This window comes from Oryctolagus cuniculus, chromosome 7 (genome assembly GCF_964237555.1).
Source record: "Oryctolagus cuniculus chromosome 7, mOryCun1.1, whole genome shotgun sequence".
NCBI classification, from domain to species: domain Eukaryota; kingdom Metazoa; phylum Chordata; class Mammalia; order Lagomorpha; family Leporidae; genus Oryctolagus; species Oryctolagus cuniculus.
The window spans coordinates 136538814-136558511 of NC_091438.1; the positions used below are offsets into that span (position 1 = coordinate 136538814).

The following is a 19698-nucleotide window of genomic DNA, read 5'->3' on the forward strand; positions in this document are numbered from 1 at the left end:
TGAATCCTTGCTCCTGAGGGTGCGGTTGGTGTCAGGCCCCACGTTGAAGACAGGGCTGCGGGAGCTGTCCTGGGCAGAACCTATCAGCACACAGCCCACCGCGCTCAGCAGTGCAGGGTCTGTCCCTGGCTCTGGGGATCCATCTGTGGACCGAAATAACCTTGCCCCAGCCTGGCAGAAAGCAGTCCCGGCAGCCCCAAAACCTCAGGCCAGCTGCAGAGCCGGGCATGCCAGTCTCCAGTGAGGCGTCCCTGGAGAGGGAGAACGTCCCTGCAGGTGGAAGGAGGTGTCCCTCCTTAATTTTCCTTCCTTTGCAGCGGATGCTGTACAAGGTTCCTTACCCGGCAAGGCCTTTGTCTGGGTCCCGAGACACAGGAAGCGGCACCCAGCCTTCAGGCTAAGGGCCTGGGATGCCACAGCTCTTCCGAGGCTGCCAGCCTGCTGCAGGGTGTCCCCTACATCCTTCAATGGGGTTCCTGGCCCTTACCCAGCCAGACCCGGCTCCTACTTGAGAAGTCAGCCTCAGAGATGGGGAGTCTCTGGCTTGTTCCTGCCCGCTGCCTCTGACACAGCACTTGGCCCAGCTGCCTGGGCCACCTGAGTGATTTCCAACAGGAAGAGCCACCAAGCCACGCCTGCCGCGGCCTCCCTGGCTGAACACTGCGGCCAACTGGAGGCAGCAAAGGACTCCGCCTCAGCACACAGCTGCCCTTTGCCACGGGAGCCCAGCCTGACAGGAGGGCATGGGGTTCAGGAAGGTCAAGCTGCCACAGGGGAAAAATCCACTCAGGGCAGAAGAGAAACAGGAAACGGTAGGATTTACTAAAGCCTGTTTATTGCTGTGACTTCCACTGGAAGCTGCTAGCAAACCGCAGGACGGCCAAGGGTCAGCTGCAGACCCAGCTGGCTGGATGCAGGTGCCTGGCCCTTGATCCAACCTGCAGCTCAGTGCCCTGCCCAGTCAAGAACAGGCTTTCTGGCAAATTTGTGACAACCCAGCAGGGAGAAAGGATGCTACTGTACCTCTCCAAATCCCATGTCACAGATAAAAAGGAAAACGTCCTCAGTGCTCCCCCAATAAAACCTGTCCTGGTTCTCCGTCTCCCCAAGGGGCTGGGGGTACCCTGCAGCAAGCCGGAAGCCCAGCCCCAGGGAGGCACTGTTCCGGCGACTTTTCCCCAATGGCGCACTCGGCCCTGCGCGGCAGGAAGACTGAGGAAGGGGAGCTGGGCTTGAGGAACCCCAGGGTTTCCAATCTGGGCTGGAATTGGTCCCATGGGACATGGGCAGCCCCAGCAGCTGTGGCTCACAGACTCTTCTGGAAAATCCGGTGCAGGCTCTGGGCCAGGATATCTGTCTCCTGGTAGCCTTCACAGCTTTGCTGCCAGCTCTCTGGCACTTGATCCATCCCGTAATAAGCACCAGCGATGGCCCCAGCCATGGTGGCAATGGTGTCTGTGTCCCCACCAAGAGAGATGGAATAGATGAGAGTCCTCTGGAGGCTATTGAAGGCGGGCGGGATCTCAGGGTCGGGCTCCATGCAGCGCAGGAAGCAGTAGATGGCGGTGGGCACAGACTCAAAGGCAGCGATGCCATTCCCTGTGGGAAAACCAGACAGGACCTTCACGTGCCCCATACCCAGCTCCTGCCACCTGCCTCGCATCAGGGCTCGGCTTCAAGCAGGCCTGGACTACCCGGCTTGAAATCTTGGCTCCACTACTTATTGGCTGTGACAGGACAAGTTATCTAATCGCAAGGATTCCTGTTTCTGGATTCGACTCCGCGTTGTAGACAGTGAGTCAAGTTGGTAACTCTGATGGGGCTGCTGTGAGGTGAAGTGAGACCTCGAGTGAGAGGTGGTTTACGCTGTGCCCAGTCTACGGTCAGAGTGCCCACTGCCAACCCTGGTGGAAACGCTGGCCGCAGGGCAGAAGCACACCGGCAAGCAGGACTCCATGCTCCCACCCTTCCCTGAGCCCACGGCCACCCTGAAAGATGCCACGGCAGGGGCACGAGTCACCCACCTAGCTCGGACACCACTTCCTCTCGGGTCACCGAGTCCTGGCCCAGCAGCTCTCCAATCTTCTTCAGTCGGCTGGAGAACGGCCGCTCCTCCATGCCCAGCCTGTGGGTGGGGCAGGTGTTAGGCCGGTCAGAGGCTGTGGGATGGAGACTCGAGGCAGGAGAAGGGGCCATGTTTGAGTGGCAAGGAGGTGGCAGGCTCTCACTCAGGCACAGAGACGTGGCAGAGGGTCAGGTATAAGCGGGTCATTTTGTTCTCTGCACCCTGAGAGCCTTGGAACCCAGCTAAGGCAAGGGTGCTCCCCGCCCTCCCCATCCCCTGGGGGGAACACCTCCAGCCCAGACTCACTCCCTCGCATCCAAGACGGACTGGGCATCTCCCTCCAGCCCCTCCATGTGGCCCAGAAGTTGCTCGAGGAAGTGCTCCCTGGAGGACTCCCCCTGCAGAGCCAGGTGCACAGCCAGGGCCTGCAGGATGGCACCGTTGTAACCCAGGGAGGAGGCGTGGGTCAGCTGGGCCGAGAGCCGGGCAAACTAGGGAGAAGAACAGTTGCTGTCCCAGGGCCCTCGCGGCAGAAGAGCGTGGGGAGCCCAGCAGGAGGCCCACCCGGGGATACCTTCTGCACATCCTGGATGCTGCTATAGGCCAGGGGGATGCCAGCTACCCGCATGGCACCCCCATTGCCATAGGAGCCCTTCCCATTAAACTGGGCACGGGCAGGCTCATAGACATCGCGACACTTGGGGCTCAGGAGCTTCTTGAAGACGGTGATGACGCCAGCCCCGTAGCCCCGGTCAGGGTCTTTCTTGTACTCCTGAGCAAACCTGGTGGGGGAGAAGCCAGAACTGGGGTTTAAAAGACACCTCTTGGGGTCAGCATTGCAGTGCAGCAGGCTAAGCTGCCACCTGCAACACCAGCATCCCACATGAGAGCCAGTTCCAGTCCCAGCTGTTCTACTTCTGATCCAGCTCCCTGCTAACGCACTTGGGAAGGTAGCTGAAGGTGGCCCAAATGTTTGGGCCCCTGCCACCCACGTGGGAGATCCAGATGGAGTTCCAGGCTCCTGACCCAGCCCTGGCCATTCTGGCCATCTGGGGAGAGAACCAGTGAATGAAAGATCTCTCTTTAGCTGTAACTCTGCCTTTCAAATAAATAAAGAATCATAAAAATGATGTCTCTCATGGTTGGGAGAGAAGAAATCTGGGCTGGCTTGGAAAACAAGGAGGCCAGGGACATCTCAGGAGCTGGTAACAGAGGTGCTTTTTCTTTTTCTAGATTTATTTATTTGAAAGATAGTTACAAAGAGAGTGGGACACACACACACACACACACACACACACACACACACACAGAATATCTTCCACCTGCTCATTCACTTCCCGAATGGCTGCAATGGCTGGGGCTGGGCCAGGCTGAAGCCAGGAACTTCATGTGGGTCTCCCATGTGGGTGCAGGGGCTCAAGCACTTGGGCCATCTTCTGCTACTTTCCCAGGTGCATTAGTAGGCAGCTGGACTGGAGATCAGCTGGGACTCAAAATGGAGCCCATATGGGATGCCAGTGTCTCAGGAGGCAGCTTAACCTGCTGAGGCACAACGCTGGTCCCTGTGCTGTGGTTTTTATCTTGGGACAATGTGTCAGTCCCAGGAACTAAATGGGGTGGGGTTGGGGGGTGTCCTAGGCGTGTAGACATCACTCCTCTAATCAAGGAACTCCGCCCCCTGGTTTCCCCAAGCCTCCCACCCCCTCACCTGTGAGCCATGTCCACCTCGTCGAAGGCCTCCTTGGCCAGTAGGGACTGCACCAGCGCCCTAGCCATGGCTGTGTCATCTGTGTAGTACAAGGCTTCTGTGGGCAGAGGACAGGTAAGGGAGCACCGCGCTCTGGGACGCAGCTCCTGCCAACACTGCTCTCAGGTCACGCCTCTAACACGCCCCTCAGTCCCCTCCAGTTTCCGAGGCTCCAGGAAGCCTCAGATTTCAGCCCCGAGACTCCTGAGGATATTCCAAACCAATCGCCACATCCTGCTGACTTCTGCAGGAAAACTTGCCATGCCCCTGGCTGCCGTCACCACAGCTCATGTCCTGATAGGACCTGCTCAGGCTACAGGCAGGGCCTCCCACACCGTCTCCGCACACTCGCACTTCCAAGCCAGCACTGAGGAGCAGCCAGAAAACCTTTCAGAAGAAACCAGGCACTTGGCACAGTGGTTGAGATGCCACTTGCGACACCCACATCCCACATCCAAGTGCCTGCTCAAGTCCTGGCCCTACTCCTGACTCCGGCTTCCCGCTAAAGTGTGTCCTGGGAGGCACTTTTGTCCCTGCCACCCATCTGAGACCTGGATTGAATTCCTGGCTTCTGGGTTTGGCATTAGGGGAGTGAACCAGTAGATGGGAGATTTCTGTCTCTCTGCTTTTCAAATTAAGAAAAATCAAAAACCAAAAAACCCAAACTACTCCTACAAGCAAAAGGTCATTTTCCTCGGCTCACCCTCCTCAAAATGGCTATCTGCTGCGGCTGGCACTGGGGCGTAGCTGGTAAAGCTGCCACCTGTAGCACCAGCATCCCATATGGGTGTCAGTTCGAGTCCTGGTTGTTCCACTTCTTCTTCTTCTTCTTTTTTTTTTGACAGGCACAGTGGACAGTGAGAGAGACAGAGACAAAGGTCTTCCTTTTGCCATTGGTTCACCCACCAGTGGTCGCCGCGGCTGGCGCACCGCACTGATCCGAAGTCAGGAGCCAGGTACTTATTCTGGTCTCCCATGGGGGTGCAGGGCCCAAGGACTTGGGCCATCCTCCACTGCACTCCCTGGCCACAGCAGAGAACTGGCCTGGAAGAGGGGCAACCGGGACAGAATCTGGAGCCCCGACCGGGACCAGAACCCGGGGTGCCGGCGCCGCAGGCGGAGGATTAGTCCACTTCCGATCCAGCTCCTTACTAATGTGCCTGGGATGGCAGCAGAGGATGGCCCAACTGCTTGAGCCCCTGCACCCATGTGGGAAACCCAGAAGAAACTCCTGGCTCCAGTCTGATGAAAAATCTTTCTCTCTCTCCCTCTGTAACTCTGCCTTTCAAATAAATCTTTACAAACAAAACAAAAAACCGGCTACCTGCTACCTTCAGGATTCGGTCCAAATCAACAGCCTTGCCATTCAAACCCTTCCCAACCCTTCTTCCTTCCTTGTCCGCAGCCGCCCCACACGTGCTCCGAACCAGTCTTGCGGCGGCCCCCCTCCGCTCCCTCCACGCGCCCCCTTTTCCTCTGAGTGCCTGCCAGGAGCACCATGGGTAACTCTGTGACTTCTCCCATGGCCATGAGCCTTACTCAGGGCCAGGGGATTGCAGGGAAGTGGCAGACTTGCTCCCAGGGCTCCCTCACGTCGCTGCCCCAGCCCAGCCGCTGCCCCAGCCCAGCGGAGCAGCCCACCCCACGTGCTCCTTTCCTTTATGTAGTGCCCCCCCCCACTTCACTGGCACGTGTGGCTGACAGGCATCTTACCCACAGCTACACTCTGCAATCTCCCCGTCAGAGGGAGGGCACCACTCCTGGTCCCTCCCCTGTCGCCTCCATCGCTCGCCCTGCAGTGGGGCGACTACTATTCTCTTCATGCGATCGCTGCACCCTGCTTTCCCCAGGAGACCCCTTTTCTCCTTCTCGGGCCTTGTGACTGGGGCACGGAGCTAAGCTGGCCCAATGAAACAGCGCTTCCTGTTCCCTGGTTTGGGGGCAGATGCTGAGCCAGGCCTATGTGCTTGCTCAGGGCCTGTGCTGGCAAGCGCAGATAAACTCCCCCACTGCTGCAGCTGCCGGGCGCCCCCAGAGGAGGGGAAGGCCAGCCTAGGGAAAGCAGAGCTGAGCACAGGAGAGGCACCGAGCCTCAAGATGATCCACGCCCCTGGACTCAGCTTGGCTCGAAGCTGAATCTGCTCTGGCCCTTCGGGTTGTGTCAGCCAATAAAGTCCCTTTCTGTGTGACTTTTTTTTTTTTTAAAGAAAACATGTATTTACTTATTTGAAATGCACAGTTACAGAGAAAGGAAGAGACAAACAGATTTTCCATCGGTAGGTTCACTCCCCAAATGACCACAAAAGTCCAGGCAGAAGCCAGGACCCCGAAATCCATCCGGGTCTCCCATGTGGGAGGTAAAGCCCATATGCTTGGGTTGTCCTGGCTGCTTTCTCAGGTGTCTTAGCGGTGAGCTGGATCCCGGGCAGGGCAGCCAGGACTGGAACAGGTGCCCATATGGCGCCACTACACGGCCCCTCTGCGCGGGCCACTGTGAGCTGGGTTTTCTACCACTCCTATCCACAGGGTTCTAAAACACCCTCAACCTAAAACAGACTTTTTCTCCTGGCATCAAAACCAGAAATGAAAAAAAAAAAAAAAACCTCTCCAATCGTGCCTTATCTCAACCACAGCTCACCTCTCCAAACCATTCCAATTTCTCATTTTTCATTTCCTCCTCAACCGCTGGCAACGCTGGTCTAAGACCAGACTCTTCCTGATGGCCGAAACCCGCTCCTGCCAGCCTCCCCCATCCCCAGTTACGGGCGTTCCCCGAGGCGCTCCCTGTGGCTCCTCCTACGTCCGCCCTACGTGCCTGCCGACAAGTCGCACCCTCTGCTGGACCTCTGACCTGATGCCTGGACATGAGCTGACTGCACAGGGAAGCAGGCGGGGAGGGGAGACGGATCTAGACTAGGGGCGGCACGTACAAGAGCTCGGGCTACAGGCAGCCCGGGGCGACAGGAACCGAGCGCAACCGGAGGGCCTGGCCGCGGGGCACGCGTTAAGGAAGCTGGCCCTGCAGGGCCGGCTGGCGGGGCACGGACTCCAGCCCCGGGTGAAACGGCTCAGGACGGATGCGCCGGCCCAGGTCTCCGGCCTGCACCGTCGGCGGACGGCGTCGCGGACGGGTCTTTCCGGCACCCTCCCCAGCCAGCCGCAGCGCCTCGGCTCCCCTCCCTCCGTGGGGCCCACGTGCGCCGGCCCCGCCCACCTGTCCGCGCGCTGCCCGGCGTGCCCGGGTCCGGCTCCAGGCTCTGGACGTGACGCAAGACTGACGTCAGGTTGACGGTGTCGTGCGCCTCGTAGACGGCGCCCACGCAGTCCCCGAGCAGCGCGCCAGCCAGGCAGCCTCGGAAGCGCGACAGAGAACGGGCCGGCCCGGCCCCGCCGCAGCCCGCCGCCATCACCGCCGCCGCCGCCGCCATCCGCGCGCGAGCCACCCGCCACTTCCGGTCCCGTCGCCGCCGCTTCCCCCGTCCCGCTCCCCAGGGTCTTGACGTAGCTCCCCGACCCACAGCGCCGCCCAGCGGCCCGGAGTCGCGGCGCCGCGCAGCCCGCGCCAGCCTGGGCTTTGCGCGCACATTCGCTGCTGTAGGCCAACGGGACGGACACTAAAGGGTCCCTCAGGCCACACCCCGCAGACGAACACCTCAGATTCGGCAGCCCTAGCTCGGCTTGGGGCACCCTAACCCCACTTCACCCCTCTTTCCCGCAGTTCGATCCTGAGCATCAAATGGGCAAGGCTGAACACCAGCTGCGGCCGAGCTAAGCCAGAGAGCAGCTCCCTGGGGGGGAAGGAGAGGAATTGGATTCGCAGCCTGTGGTTTGGGGAGACGAAGCCCCCCACCCCCACCCCGCTCCTTCATACACAGGAGTGTCTGGACCGTCTCATCCCAGCTGGCTGCACGTGCGGGTGGGGGAGGGGAGAGTGGCCTAGCCTGAGAACCTCGACCTTTATTAAATGTATTCTCTGCCCCTCCTTCCCTTTCCCACCCCACCTTCCCCTCCTGCCTCGTCCCTGGAAGCTAGGCCAGCTCCAGCTGGCAGCTTTTGAGTGGACTGAGAGTGCGGTTTGTGGTGCGGGTGAAGGTGTCCACCTCGGGCACGAACTTCTCAGCCGGCACCGTCAGCTTGCGTCGCGTGTCCAGGCACTTGGTGTCCAGCAGCATGGAGTTGGCCTTGCAAGCAATGTCAGCCTGCAGCCGGGCCAGATGCTTGTACAGGGCATCCAGAGCATCCCTGGAGAGGCGCAAGAACAGCCCAGCGCCGCTGCATGAGCCCGGGAGGTCTGGGCGGACCCCAGAGCCGGCAGGGAGGACGGTGGCCGGGAGCACCAGCAGGCAGCAGGAGGCTGCGCCGGTGGTGGTGTGTCCCCAGACCTACTGTGCTTGCGCCAGCTTCTGCTTCAGGGCAGCGATGGTTGCCTCCAACTGGTGAACCTCGTCAGTGAGGCCATATTGCGCCTGGAGGCAGAGGGGCAGGAGGGAACTACAGGTCGGCTGCCCCGACCTGTGTGTGCTGGCCTGGCCAGCGCCCTTGTTCCACTGAGGGTTTGCGCTGGGTGGTGGTCCCCGGCAACCCGCGCACCTGGTCGCGGCAGAGCTCCACGTTGGGCCGGTAGGTTCTGGTCTCCAGCCGGGTGTGGGCCAGCTTCAGGCTCAGCAGCTTCCGGCGCAGATCCTCCTCCAGATGCCGGATGTCCTCCTGCAGCTCGGCGATCTCCTCCAAGGTCTGCCGGGGACCGGGTGGTCCGTGCGGCTGAGCGCCCCAGGCGCACCCCGCCCGGGGCTCCTCCCCCTCCCCCTCCGCACCCTAACCCCAGGAAGAAGCTCACGTTCTTCTCCTGCCATCTGAGTTCACTGTACACTCTCTCCATCTCCCGCAGTCGCTTCCTGAAGGCGAATTCCGTGGCGACCCTCTGGGCTTCGAGTTCATTGTTGGTCTGAAGGACCCCAGGTGGGCGGGGAGAGGGGAGGGGCTCATAAGCTCAAGGCCATCTGAGCCTGTGGGGAAGGGGTGCTACTTGGTTCTCAGGGGACAAGAGAGAGGCTGCGTGCACCCCGTGCAGGAGCGGGCAGGGCGGTGGCCAGTCACCTCCGTGATAGTCAAGGCGATAATCTCCCTCAGCTCCGTGGCTGCCTTCATCTCGGCCTCTGCTCGGTTCTTGTTGGACCGGCTGAACTCATCCCACTGCTGGAGCGTGGTGGAGCTGCAGTGGCAGGAAAGGATAGGGTCGTAAGGGTATGGCCCCTGGGGGACGGACTGATGGAGACACGCTTCTTACCCACTGGGGACACGCGTCGGATTGATCTTCAGAGAGATGTTTGGGGAGTTGATGTTGAGAGAGAGACAGCCCCTGTCGATCTCCAGCGTCTCCATTTTGCCCCGATGGTCAGAGTTGAGCTGCTGTCGGACTTCCTGCAGGAGGCTGTGGGAGAGCAGGCTCCATCAGGAACCAACTCCCAAGGCCCCCGGATGCAGCCAGAGAGGGGACGTAGGGGCAGAGGGTGGGGGGAGGCTGCAATGACTCTTCCCAGCAGGAGACAATGCGGCAGCTGCTACAGCTGAGACAAAGATCTGCTCAGCCAAAACAGTGACATGCAAGTGCAGGTAGCCACACTCACAGAGGCTCCCCCAGACCCACTCCCAATGAGGTCCTCGGGGATGGTGGGGAATAGGCTTCATCTCTGTGCTTCCAATCAATTGGTAATGGCGGCCTAGCGCAGGCTCACTGAGAAGTGCCCCCTGAGGGGACGGGCGCTGTGGCGCAACAGGTAAAGCCGCCGCCTGCAGTGCTGGCTTCCTATATGGGCGCCGGTTCGAGTCCCGGCTGCTCTGTTTTCGATCCAGCTCCCTGCTAATGTGCCTGGGAAAGCAGCAGAGGATGGTCCAAGCGCTTGGGCCTCTGGTGCCCATGTGGGAGACCTGGAAGAAGCTCCTGACTCCTGCTTTCATCCTGGCCTGCAACCATTGCAGCCATTTGGGAAGTGAACCAGTGGATGGAAGATTGCTCTCTGCCTCTCTTTCTTTGTAACTCTTCCTTTTAGATAAATAAATACATCTTTAAAAAATGAAAATAAGTGTCCTGAGACCAGGATATTGTCCAGGCAATGGAAAAAATGCTACAATCACTTGGTGAATTGGTCATGTGTGCAAGAAAGGTGAAAGGTAGTATAGGAGCCAGATACTCATTTGTTTTCTTCTATACCTGTGCTCTACGTTAAAAAACAAAGCAAAACAAAACATTAAAACAATTATTTTGGGCCGGCGCCGCGGCTCACTAGGCTAATCCTCCGCCTAGCGGCGCCGGCACACCGGGTTCTAGTCCCGGTCGGGGCGCCGGATTCTGTCCCAGTTGCCCCTCTTCCAGGCCAGCCCTCTGCTGTGGCCCGGGAGTGCAGTGGAGGATGGCCCAGGTGCTTGGGCCCTGCACCCCATGGGAGACCAGGAAAAGCACCTGGATTCTGGCTCCTGCCATCGGATCAGCGCAGTGCGCCGGCCGCATCGCGCTTGCCATGGCAGCCATTGGAGGGTGAACCAACGGCAAAGGAAGACCTTTCTCTCTGTCTCTCTCTCACTGTCCACTCTGCCTGTCAAAAAATAAAATAAAAATAAAAAATTATTTATGTAAGCTGCAGAGAGATCTCCTCTCTACTGGTTCATTCCCCAAATGCCCAGGATCTGAGGCTGGGTCAAGGCTTCGCCAGGAACTCAATCCAGGTCTCCCATGAGGTGGCAGGAACCCAACTACCTGAGCCCCCCATCACCACTGCCTCTCAAGGTCTAAATTAGCAAGAAGCTGGAGTCAGGATGCAGAGATGGGTCTTGAACCCAGGCACTCCGATGCAGAACACAGGTGTCTTAACCACTGGGCCAAATGGCCACTCACCTGCGTTCCACTTTTTTTTTTTTTTAATATTTATTTATTTGAAAGTTAAAGTTACACAGAGAGAGGAAAGGCAGAGAGAGAAAGAAAGTGAGGTCTTCCATCCGCTGGTTCACTTCCCAAATGGCCACAATGGCCAGAGCTGCACCGATCCGAAGCCAGGAGCTTCTTCCTGGTCTCCCACGTGGGTGCAGGGGCCCAAGGACTTGGGCCATCTTCCACTGCTATCCCAGGCCATAGCAGAGAGCTGGAGTGGAAGAGGAGCAGCTGGGTCTTGAACCGGCGCCCATATGAGATGCTGGCGCTTCAGGCCAGGGCGTTAACCCGCTGCGCCACAGCGCCAGCCCCCGTGTGTTCCACATTTAAGACACAAAGCCTGCAAGTGCACGTAAACATGTGAATGTACATCTCTCCCTTACCAGAGCTGCTCAAAGGCCTGGCGAATCTTCTGCTGCAAGGCCTTCTTGGTGGCCTCGATGACCTCCACCTCTTTATGCAGCTCGTCTTCCACTGGGTCCTTCACCACATCGATGTCCCGCCGGCTCTCCCGCAGGGTCAGGCACTCGATGGCCACGTCCAGAGGCAAGTTCTTGGCCTGCAGGTTTTGCTCTGCTGATTCCTTCATCTGGAAGAAAAGAGAGGCCCAGGAGGCTGCTGGAGCCCCCTGCTGGCAAGTAACTCTCATCGCTGCCTTAGAGGCCGGTGAGTGGCCCAAATCGATGTGCCCACTAGGAGCCCCCACCAAGGGTTCCCAGACCCAGACCCCGGGGCAGGAGGGGTGTCTCTGCAAAAGCAGCTCGGGGCACCCAGCCTCGGCGCCCTGCCTTTGCGAGGGCATCCATCTCGGCATCTAAATCTGTCAGACACTTGTCCAGGATCTCCTTCCAGCGGTTCACCGTGTCAATCCTCTCCGCCAGCCGAGTCCTATTGTCGTGTTCATCCCAAAGGGTCTGGAAGAGGCAAGGCCAGGTGAAGCAGGTGCTGCTGGCTGGGGGCTGTCCCCTCTGCCTGCTCACCCACTGGGGCTCCAGCGCCCAACCTGGTTGTTGGTCTCATTCCGGAGGACCCGGGCCTCCTGGCGGATCTGATGGGAAGCATCTCGCTGCCGTTCGGCATTGGTGGACAACAGGTAGCTGTTGGTGTTCCAGTCGGCCAGCCGGAAGCGCTCACTGGGCTTGGTGCTCAATGTGGCCATGGCGAAGGGGCACAAAGGGTCACAAGCCCCCAGGCCCGGTTCAAGACACACCACCTGCAGAGGGAGAACTGGGCTGCAGCCTCCTACCCAGGAGAAGCCTCCTGGCTCAGCTGCGCCCCAGATGGACGCCCCTGTAAGCCTCTTCCTGCAGGAGGCCTGGTTGGGAACAGGTCTGCTGTCTCTGCGGGAGGCATCGATTTCCGCCCGCACGTCCACCTGCAGACACAGGCCCTAGCCCGCGCCGCTCCTGGCGCCGGGTAAGAAGCTAATAGTGTCCCTCGGGCCTAATGTGTGTGGAGGCGGCGTGGTTGGCAAGAAAACAGCCTAGTAGTCCAGTTCACACCACCACTGCCAGCGACCACGCGTCGCCTAGCTTGCTTTTCTTTCTCCCCCGGCGGGAGGCCACGCAGGAGAAAGGGTCCTGCTCTCTCTTCACCGATGCGTGGCACGGCGGATCGAGCTGGCCCTCGGGAGCGGCCAGGGGACCCCGGCCCCCTCCCGGAGCGGCCCCGGCACTCCTTCCCTCCACCCTAGGTTGGCTGGGGGAGCTGGAGCAGAGCCATCATGCTTTTCAGTTTAAACCAAGGAGGCCGCCCGGGCGGCAAGGCGGGAGGAGGCAGCGAGGGAGGGAGGGAGGCGGGCCGCGCCCTCTACGGAGCCCCCCCCCCCCCGCCCGGCCGCACTCGCCCTCTCACCTCCTCCGCGGCTCTGGCTCGCGCGACCCCCTCGCCCGGCTCCTCTGCTGTTTGGCTCACCTGTTGCTAGGCAACCGCCCCCTCCCCGTGCGGAGAGCGGAGCTCGGTGTTGACCTTGGCAACCGCGGGCGCGGGCGTGCGGGGCGGCGTCCGCAAAGGCCCCTAGGGTAGGAAAGAGACTGCGGGCCCAGCCTGGGGGGCGCGGGGGAGCGGGGGAGGGGAGGAGGGGGCTAGGGGCCCAGCGGGGAGGAGCCGGGGAACTCTAGCGGACCTACAACTTAAACATTTGTAATTTGAGAAAAGTTATGCATCGGCATGATAATTGGAACAGTACTCAGAAAAAGCCAGTCTCCCGTGTAGGCTCTCGCCCCTTCCAGTTCCCTTCCAGGAATGGATACACTCTGGTATTTAACGTTATTCACACACTTTCCTTCAGCCAGGTCTTGTGCAATGATTTCACCACAATTTCTCGATGGGATTTGGAGAAGGCAGGCATAACCCTGGGAGAGAGAGCTGGGGTATTAGAAGCAGTGCTCAAAATCCAACCATTTCTTTATTTTTTCCCCTTGATATTGATTTATTTATTTGAAAGGCAAACTGACAGAGAGGGAGGGAGGGAGAGGAGTCTTTCAACTGCAGGCTTACTCCCCAAATACACATAACAACCAGGGCTGGGCCACGACAGAGCCAGGAGCCAACAACTCCATCCTGGTCACGAAGGTGCAGGGCCCCAGGACTTGGGCCGCCTGCTGCCTTCTCGGGAGCATTAGCAGGGAGTTGAATCAGAAGCAGAGCAGCCAGGATTGGAACAACATTCTGACATGGGATGCTGGTGTAGCAAGCCGCGGCTTCACTTGTTGGGCCACAGCTCATCCCTCTACTACTTCTTTAAAAAGAAGGAAAAGGAAATCCAACCATATCTTATCGCCTCAGTACTGTTGTGGGCATTGGGAAAGTGTTAACAATCTTGCCAACTGTCAGGTGGCATAGGCATTTATCCCCTGCTATTGGGGTGCTTTGGGGGTTCGTGCCACTGCTCTGCCTCCCATCCACCTTCCTGTCAAGGTGCACCTGGGAGGCAGCAGGTGGTGGCCGAAGTGTCACCCATGTGGGAGACCTGGGTGGAGTTTCCAGGGTCTGGCCTTGACCCAACCCAGCCCCAGCCCCAGCCACTGCGGGCAATTGGTAGTGAACCAACGATAGGAAATCAATCAGTCTGTCTGTTTCTCATATGAGAGAGAGAGAGAGAGAGAGCGCGCGCGCGAGCAGAGCTGGCAGCCCAGGTGGATGGGTTTGCAGGCCAGCCTTTCTGTTCCGCTGCACACGGCTCCCAGCGGTGGTGCTGGGAATAGGGCGGAAGATGGGCTTGCCGGCCTGGTTTGGTTCTCAGCGCTTAGCTGAACAGTCCTCGGAGTGTGTCACTAAAACCATTCACGTCTTCCAGGTGAGGCACAGAACAGTGGAGAGCTAGGCCAGGGTCACATAACTGACAAATAGATTCACACCCAGGCAGGGCAGCCTGTCCCGGAGGCCGGGCTCAGGTGTGCTGGATGAGGGAAAGAGATGCCCAGGAGGCGCCCCTCAGCCTTTACACCTCAGTGATTGGCAGGATGGTACCACCCCCAGCAGCGCGCAGCAGGTGGAGCTCCAAGGGCTTGGAAGGCAGAGGTTGGCTTTGAGGAGCTGGCAGTGCTTGTGGTGGACACAGGAGCTGTCCAGCACGCGGTTAGAGCCCGAGCTTGCGGCTCAGCCAGAGACTGAGGCCAGCGCAGTATTTCCCGAACTTCCTTGCCTACAGAATATTTTGCAGCCTCAGAATATGGCTGATAAGCTGGACACACAAGGACGTTTACCACAATTAAAGAGAAGGGTGGAAAAGATCTTGGACAGATTGATTGCTGGGAGAAAAAAAAAGGATCCAATTTTGGCTGACATGTTTTGCAATGTTTTATAACAGAAAGAAGTAACAAATATGGCAGCACTATGGTGGCTTTGGCGTATACCTCTGACTGTGGTGGTGGCACTGGCGTTCATGGCTCCTGGAGTGCCCACACATCCTGCCGGAGGGAAAAAAATGCTAGCCATAAAGGTCAACCGGCTGACGAAGCTGGCCAAGAAAGATGGGATACTAAGAATGAGCAACACCATGTTTTACTATTTTGTATTGGAAGCACCAAGAAATTACTCTGTGGTTGTGCTGTTCACTGTTCTCGACCAGTTTAGAACATGCACAATGTGTGCCCCAGCTGCTAAGGAATTCCAGATCTTGGTAAATTCCTGGCGACACCCCAGTGCCTTCACCAACAGAGTGTTTTTTGCATTAGTGGATTATGATGAGAGCCCTGAGATCTTCCAAATGTTCCAACTGAGAACGGTGCCGAAACTCTTCCACTTTTCTGCTGAAAGGACATTTGCTCCAGACGACATCAGTCATGTGAGTGAAATGGGCATCACAGCCGAGCAAATGGCTGAATGGGTGGCCAAGAAAACGAAGGTCAGCATCAACGTCAGGCGGCCCCCACGCTATGGTCGCCTCGCAGTGGGGGTCCTCGTGAGCCTCCTGGGTGGATCTGCACTTCTATGGAGCTGGAGCAGGAAGCTTGTTCACAGCAGAGTGTTGTGGGCAGTGTTAGCTCTGAGTTTTGTGATTGTGATGACGTCTGGCCAAATGTGGACGCGCATAAAAGGAGCCTCATACGGCGAAAGGAATTACCACACGGGGCGTATACATTACATCGCCAGGATGAACTCCTTGCAGTTCATCCCAGAGACGTACATCATTTCTCTGTTTCATGCGTGCATCACCCTGGGAATGGTGCTTCTGGATAAAGCTGCCACGTGCAGGATGGGCGCCATCAAGACGACGATGCTGTGTGTGACTGGCATGTGTCTGGTTGTAATATTCCTTGGCTGGCTGCTCTCCGTCTTTAAATTTAAACAACCTCGCTACCCCTACGGCTTTTCCCTGGGTTAAAAAGTCGCAAGGATCACAGAGACAATGGAGCAAGGCATTTGCAAACATGTAAAACAGACAGATGTTTCAAGTGTCTGCAATTTGATTAAAGGGGACACGACATGTCTTGACAATAATAAATCATTTGCTGTCAAAACTTGTCAAGTATTATGGTATGTGGCTCCTCTCTTCTTAATTTTTCTTCCTATAAATGTTACAGTTAGTGAAGTCTTCAGATCCTTAAGAGAGTAGAACTTTGGTCAGATTAGAACAGTGTTTGAAAGTAGACTGGGTATTGTTTGACCAACTAATCTTATTTTATTTTATTTTATTTTTTTTTTACAGGCAGAGTGGACAGTGAGAGAGAGAGAGAGAGAGAGAGAGAGAGAGAAAGGTCTTCCTTTTCTGTTGGTTCACCCTCCAATGACCGCCGCGGCCGGTGCGCTGCGGCCGGCGCACTGTGCTGATCCGATGGCAGGAGCCAGGTGCTTCTCCTGATCTCCCATGGGGTGCAGGGCCCAAGCACCTGGGCCATCCTCCACTGCACTCCCTGGCCACAGCAGAGGGCTGGCCTGGAAGAGGGGCAACCGGGACAGAATCTGGCGCCCCGACCCGGACTAGAACCCGGTGTGCCGGCGCCGCTAGGCGGAGGATTAGCCTATTAAGCCGCAGCGCCGGCCCCAACTAATCTTATTCTAATATGAAACAGTGTTTTGACAACGTACCCCTCCCACGTGGAGCCCCAGAAGGTGGCTGTTTTGTACAGCCTGGTTTGTGAGTGGAAAGACCGTTGTATCATGCTGGTCTCTGAAGCGTACCCACTTTAGCGTACACTCCCACTGAGTAGAGGCAGATGTGTAACCAAGAGTGCGGGCCTAAGGCGAGAGGGACCTCAGGGACAAGGGCGGAGAGTCCGAGTTTCCTCCCTTGAGCCTGTGTTCCAGAGGATGCCCCGGGGCTGCTTATCTTCCCACAAGGTACTCAGAATGGCCTGGAGTACCACAAGGAAAGCTGCAAGAAACCAATGTGAGGGACCAGCACTGTGGTTAGAGCCCAGCGGGTTAGAGCCCTGGCCGGCAGCGCTGGCATCCCATATGACCTGGCTGCTCCACTTCCAATCTGGCTCCCTGCTAATGTGTCTGGGAAGGCATCAGAAAATGGCCCTACACCCACAGGGGAGACACAGAAGAAGCTCCTGACTCCTGGCTTCGGATCAGCTCAGCTCTGGCTGTCGTGGCCATTTGGGGAGTGAACCAGCAGATGGAAGACCTCTCTTCTCTTGCTCTCTCTCTCCCTCTCTCTGTAACTCTGTCTTTTAAATAAATCTTTTTTTTAAAAAAAGTAAGAAAAAGGAAATCACCTGTCAGATTTTTAAAATTTTTTATTTTATTTATTTGAAAATCAGAGAGAGGAAGAGAGTGACACATACACACACACACACACACACACTCACAGAGAGAGAGAGAGAGAGAGAGAGAGAGAATAGGAATGAATGAGGGAACATCTGCCATCTGCTGGTTCACTCCCCAAACGCCAGCCACAGCCCGGGCCAACCCATCCAAAGCCAGGAGCCAGGAACAGAACCTGGGTCTTCCGTGTGATGGCAGGAATCCACCCTCTGCCTCACAGGGGGCATGCACGTTAGCAGGAAGCTGTAATCTGGGAGCAGAGCCAGGAGTCAAACTCAGACAATTCAGTATGGGATGTGGGTGAGGATCTGTTCCAAGCGGCAGTTCAGCCACCGTGACAAATGCCTGCCCCCCTCACAATTTTTTTTCTTGGTTCATCATTCCTGAGGCAATCATGTGACTCTGGGCTGTTTCTTTTTCTTAAAAGATTTATTTATTTATTTGAAAGGCAGAGTTAACAGAGAGAGAGAGAGAGAGAGAGAGAGAGAGAGAGAGAGAGAGAGGCAGAGAGAGAAAAGTCTTCTATTCCCTGGTTCACTCCCCAAATGGCCACAATGGCAGGAGCTGCACCGATCCAAAGCCAGGAGCCAGGAGCTTCCTCCAAGTCTCCCATTGTGGGTGCAGGGGCCCCAGCACTTGGGCCATCTTCTACTGCCTTCCCAGGCCACAGTAGAGAGCTGGATCGGAAGTGGAGCAGCTGGGACTTGGGACTTCAACTAGTGCCCATGTGGGATGCTGGCACTGCAGGTGGCAGTTTTACCAGGACCCCCGGCCTGTTTCATTTTTTAAAAACTGTTTATTTTTATTTTCACCTACTTGAAAGGCAGAGTGACAGAGAAAGAGATAAATTGAGAGATATCCTTTGTCCTCTGGTTCACGTGAGCCATCATCTGCTGACTCCCAGGATGCGTTAGCAGGAAGCCAGGTCAGAAGCAGAGGAGCTGAGACTGGAACCAGGCAGTGGGATGCGGGATGTGGGCGCTTCCTCTCCACCACACTGTGTGCTCCTGGCCAATTGTAAACTTTTCTGCAAGGGCCCGTGCGGTGGCACAGTGGATAAAGCTGACAACTGCGGTGCCGGCATCCCACATAGGTGCCAGTACTGGCTGCTTCACTTCCGATCCAACTCCAGCTAGTGGCTCGGGAAAGCAGTGGAAGATGGCCCAGGTTCCTGCCACACATGTGGGAGACCCAGATGGAGCTCCTGGCTCCTGTCTTCAGCCTGACCCAGCCCCAGCTACTATGGCCATTTGGGAGACAGAACTAGTGGATGGAAGATTTCTCTATCACACCTGATTTATGTCACTCTGCCTTTCAAATAAGTTTTTTTTTTTTTTTTTTTTGGACAGGCAGAGTGGACAGTGAGAGAGAGAGAGACAGAGAGAAAGGTCTTCCTTTTCCGTTGGTTCACCCCCCCAATGGCTGCTGTGGTCGGCACACCGTGCTGATCCGAAGCCAGGAGCCAGGTGCCTCTCCTGTTCTCTCATGCGGGTGCAGGGTCCAAGGACTTGTCTCATGCGGGTGCAGGGTCCAAGGACTTGGGCCATCCTCCACTGCCACTCCCGGGCTATAGTAGAGAGCTGGACTGGAAGAGGAGCAACCAGGATAGAATCCAGAGCCCTAACAGGGACTAGAACCCAGGGTGCCGGCGCCCCAGGCAGAGGATTAGCCTATTGAGCTGCGGTGCCGGCCTCAAATAAGTTAATAATATTTTAAAGAGTTTTCTTCAGGGGCCAGTGTTGTGGCGCAGTGGATTCAGCCACTGCCTGAGATGCCAGCCTCTCCTTTGAGCACCAATTGGAGTCCCAGCTGCTCCTCTCCCCGTCCAGCTCTCTGCTTTGGCCTGGGAAAACAGTGGAAGATGGCCCAAGTGCTTGGGCCCCTGCACTCATGTGGGAGACCCAGATGGAGTTCCAGGTTCCTGGCTTCAGCCTGGGCCAGCCCTGGCCATTGAGGCCATTTGGCAAGTGAACCAGCAGATGAGAGATCTCTCTCTAACTCTTTCAAATAAATAAATAAATCTTTATAAGAAATTTTTCTTCAATTGACAAATATAAATGCACACATGTATGAATACACGGTATAATGTTGAAACCAGGGTAAGCATATCTACCGCATCAAACATTGATCATTTCTTGAGTTGAAACAGTCAGCAGGGACGATGTGGCTCAGTGGATCCAGTTGCCTCCTGGGACACCTGCCTCCCATATTCAAGTGCTTGTTCCAGTCCCAGCTCTGCGTCCTGGGAGGCAGCAGATGATGGCTGAAGGGCTGGGCCCCTGCCACCCCAGACCTCGATGGGGTTCCAGGCTCCCGCCTTCGGCCTGGCCAGCCCTTGCCGTTGTGACCTTTGGGGAGTGAAGCAGTGGATGAAAAGATCTCTCTTTCCCCATCTCTCTGCCCCTCAAGTGGATGGAAAACAAATACACACTTCAACATGCAGCAGAAATCTTTACAGGTTGTAGAAATGAGACTCAATGAAAGAGATCATGGGGCCGGCGCTGCGGCTCACTAGGCTAATCCTCCGCCTGCGGTGCCAGCATCCCGGGTTCTAGTCCCGGTTGGGGTGCCGGATTCTGTCCCGGTTGCTCCTCTTCCAGGCCAGCTCTCTGCTGTGGCCCGGGAGTGCAGTGGAGGATGGCCCAAGTGCTTGGGCCCTGCACCCCATGGGAGACCAGGAAAAGCACCTGGCTCCTGGCTTCGGATCAGCGCAACGCATCACTTGGGGGGTGAATCAACGGAAGG

The 19698-nt window shown here is 57.2% G+C and overlaps 3 protein-coding genes across 5 annotated transcripts; 1 reads left to right on the forward strand and 2 right to left on the reverse strand.

Moving 5' to 3' along the window:
• Positions 1-818: 818 nt before the first annotated feature.
• ADPRS (ADP-ribosylserine hydrolase) lies at positions 819-7284 on the reverse strand. Of its 2 annotated transcripts, none has more exons than XM_008273685.4 (6): positions 7027-7284; positions 3774-3870; positions 2640-2847; positions 2372-2556; positions 2025-2125; positions 819-1599 (listed from the first exon to the last, which is right to left on the reverse strand). In XM_008273685.4, exons 1-6 carry the CDS (start codon positions 7238-7240, stop codon positions 1307-1309), a joined length of 1098 nt encoding a protein of 365 aa, XP_008271907.1. In that variant the 5' UTR covers positions 7241-7284; the 3' UTR covers positions 819-1306. The 2 variants fall into 2 exon arrangements, with proteins under 2 accessions (XP_008271907.1, XP_069934865.1); XM_070078764.1 differs by lacking the exon at positions 7027-7284 and adding an exon at positions 6451-6587.
• A 470-nt stretch (positions 7285-7754) lies between these two features.
• On the reverse strand, positions 7755-12673 carry TEKT2 (tektin 2). Of its 2 annotated transcripts, XM_002720687.5 has the most exons (10): positions 12592-12673; positions 11741-11950; positions 11526-11651; positions 11121-11326; positions 9100-9243; positions 8910-9024; positions 8650-8757; positions 8403-8546; positions 8199-8278; positions 7755-8054 (listed from the first exon to the last, which is right to left on the reverse strand). In XM_002720687.5, the coding sequence occupies exons 2-10, from the start codon at positions 11894-11896 to the stop codon at positions 7841-7843; spliced, it is 1293 nt and encodes a 430-aa protein (XP_002720733.2). In that variant the 5' UTR covers positions 11897-11950; positions 12592-12673; the 3' UTR covers positions 7755-7840. The 2 variants fall into 2 exon arrangements, with proteins under 2 accessions (XP_002720733.2, XP_051688149.2); XM_051832189.2 differs by lacking the exon at positions 12592-12673 and having other exon boundaries at positions 11741-12098.
• A 5-nt stretch (positions 12674-12678) lies between these two features.
• On the forward strand, positions 12679-15910 carry LOC100356592 (magnesium transporter protein 1). Its single transcript, XM_051832191.2, has 2 exons — positions 12679-12758; positions 14549-15910. Exon 2 carries the CDS (start codon positions 14564-14566, stop codon positions 15563-15565), a length of 1002 nt encoding a protein of 333 aa, XP_051688151.2. The 5' UTR covers positions 12679-12758; positions 14549-14563; the 3' UTR covers positions 15566-15910.
• Positions 15911-19698: the final 3788 nt, after the last annotated feature.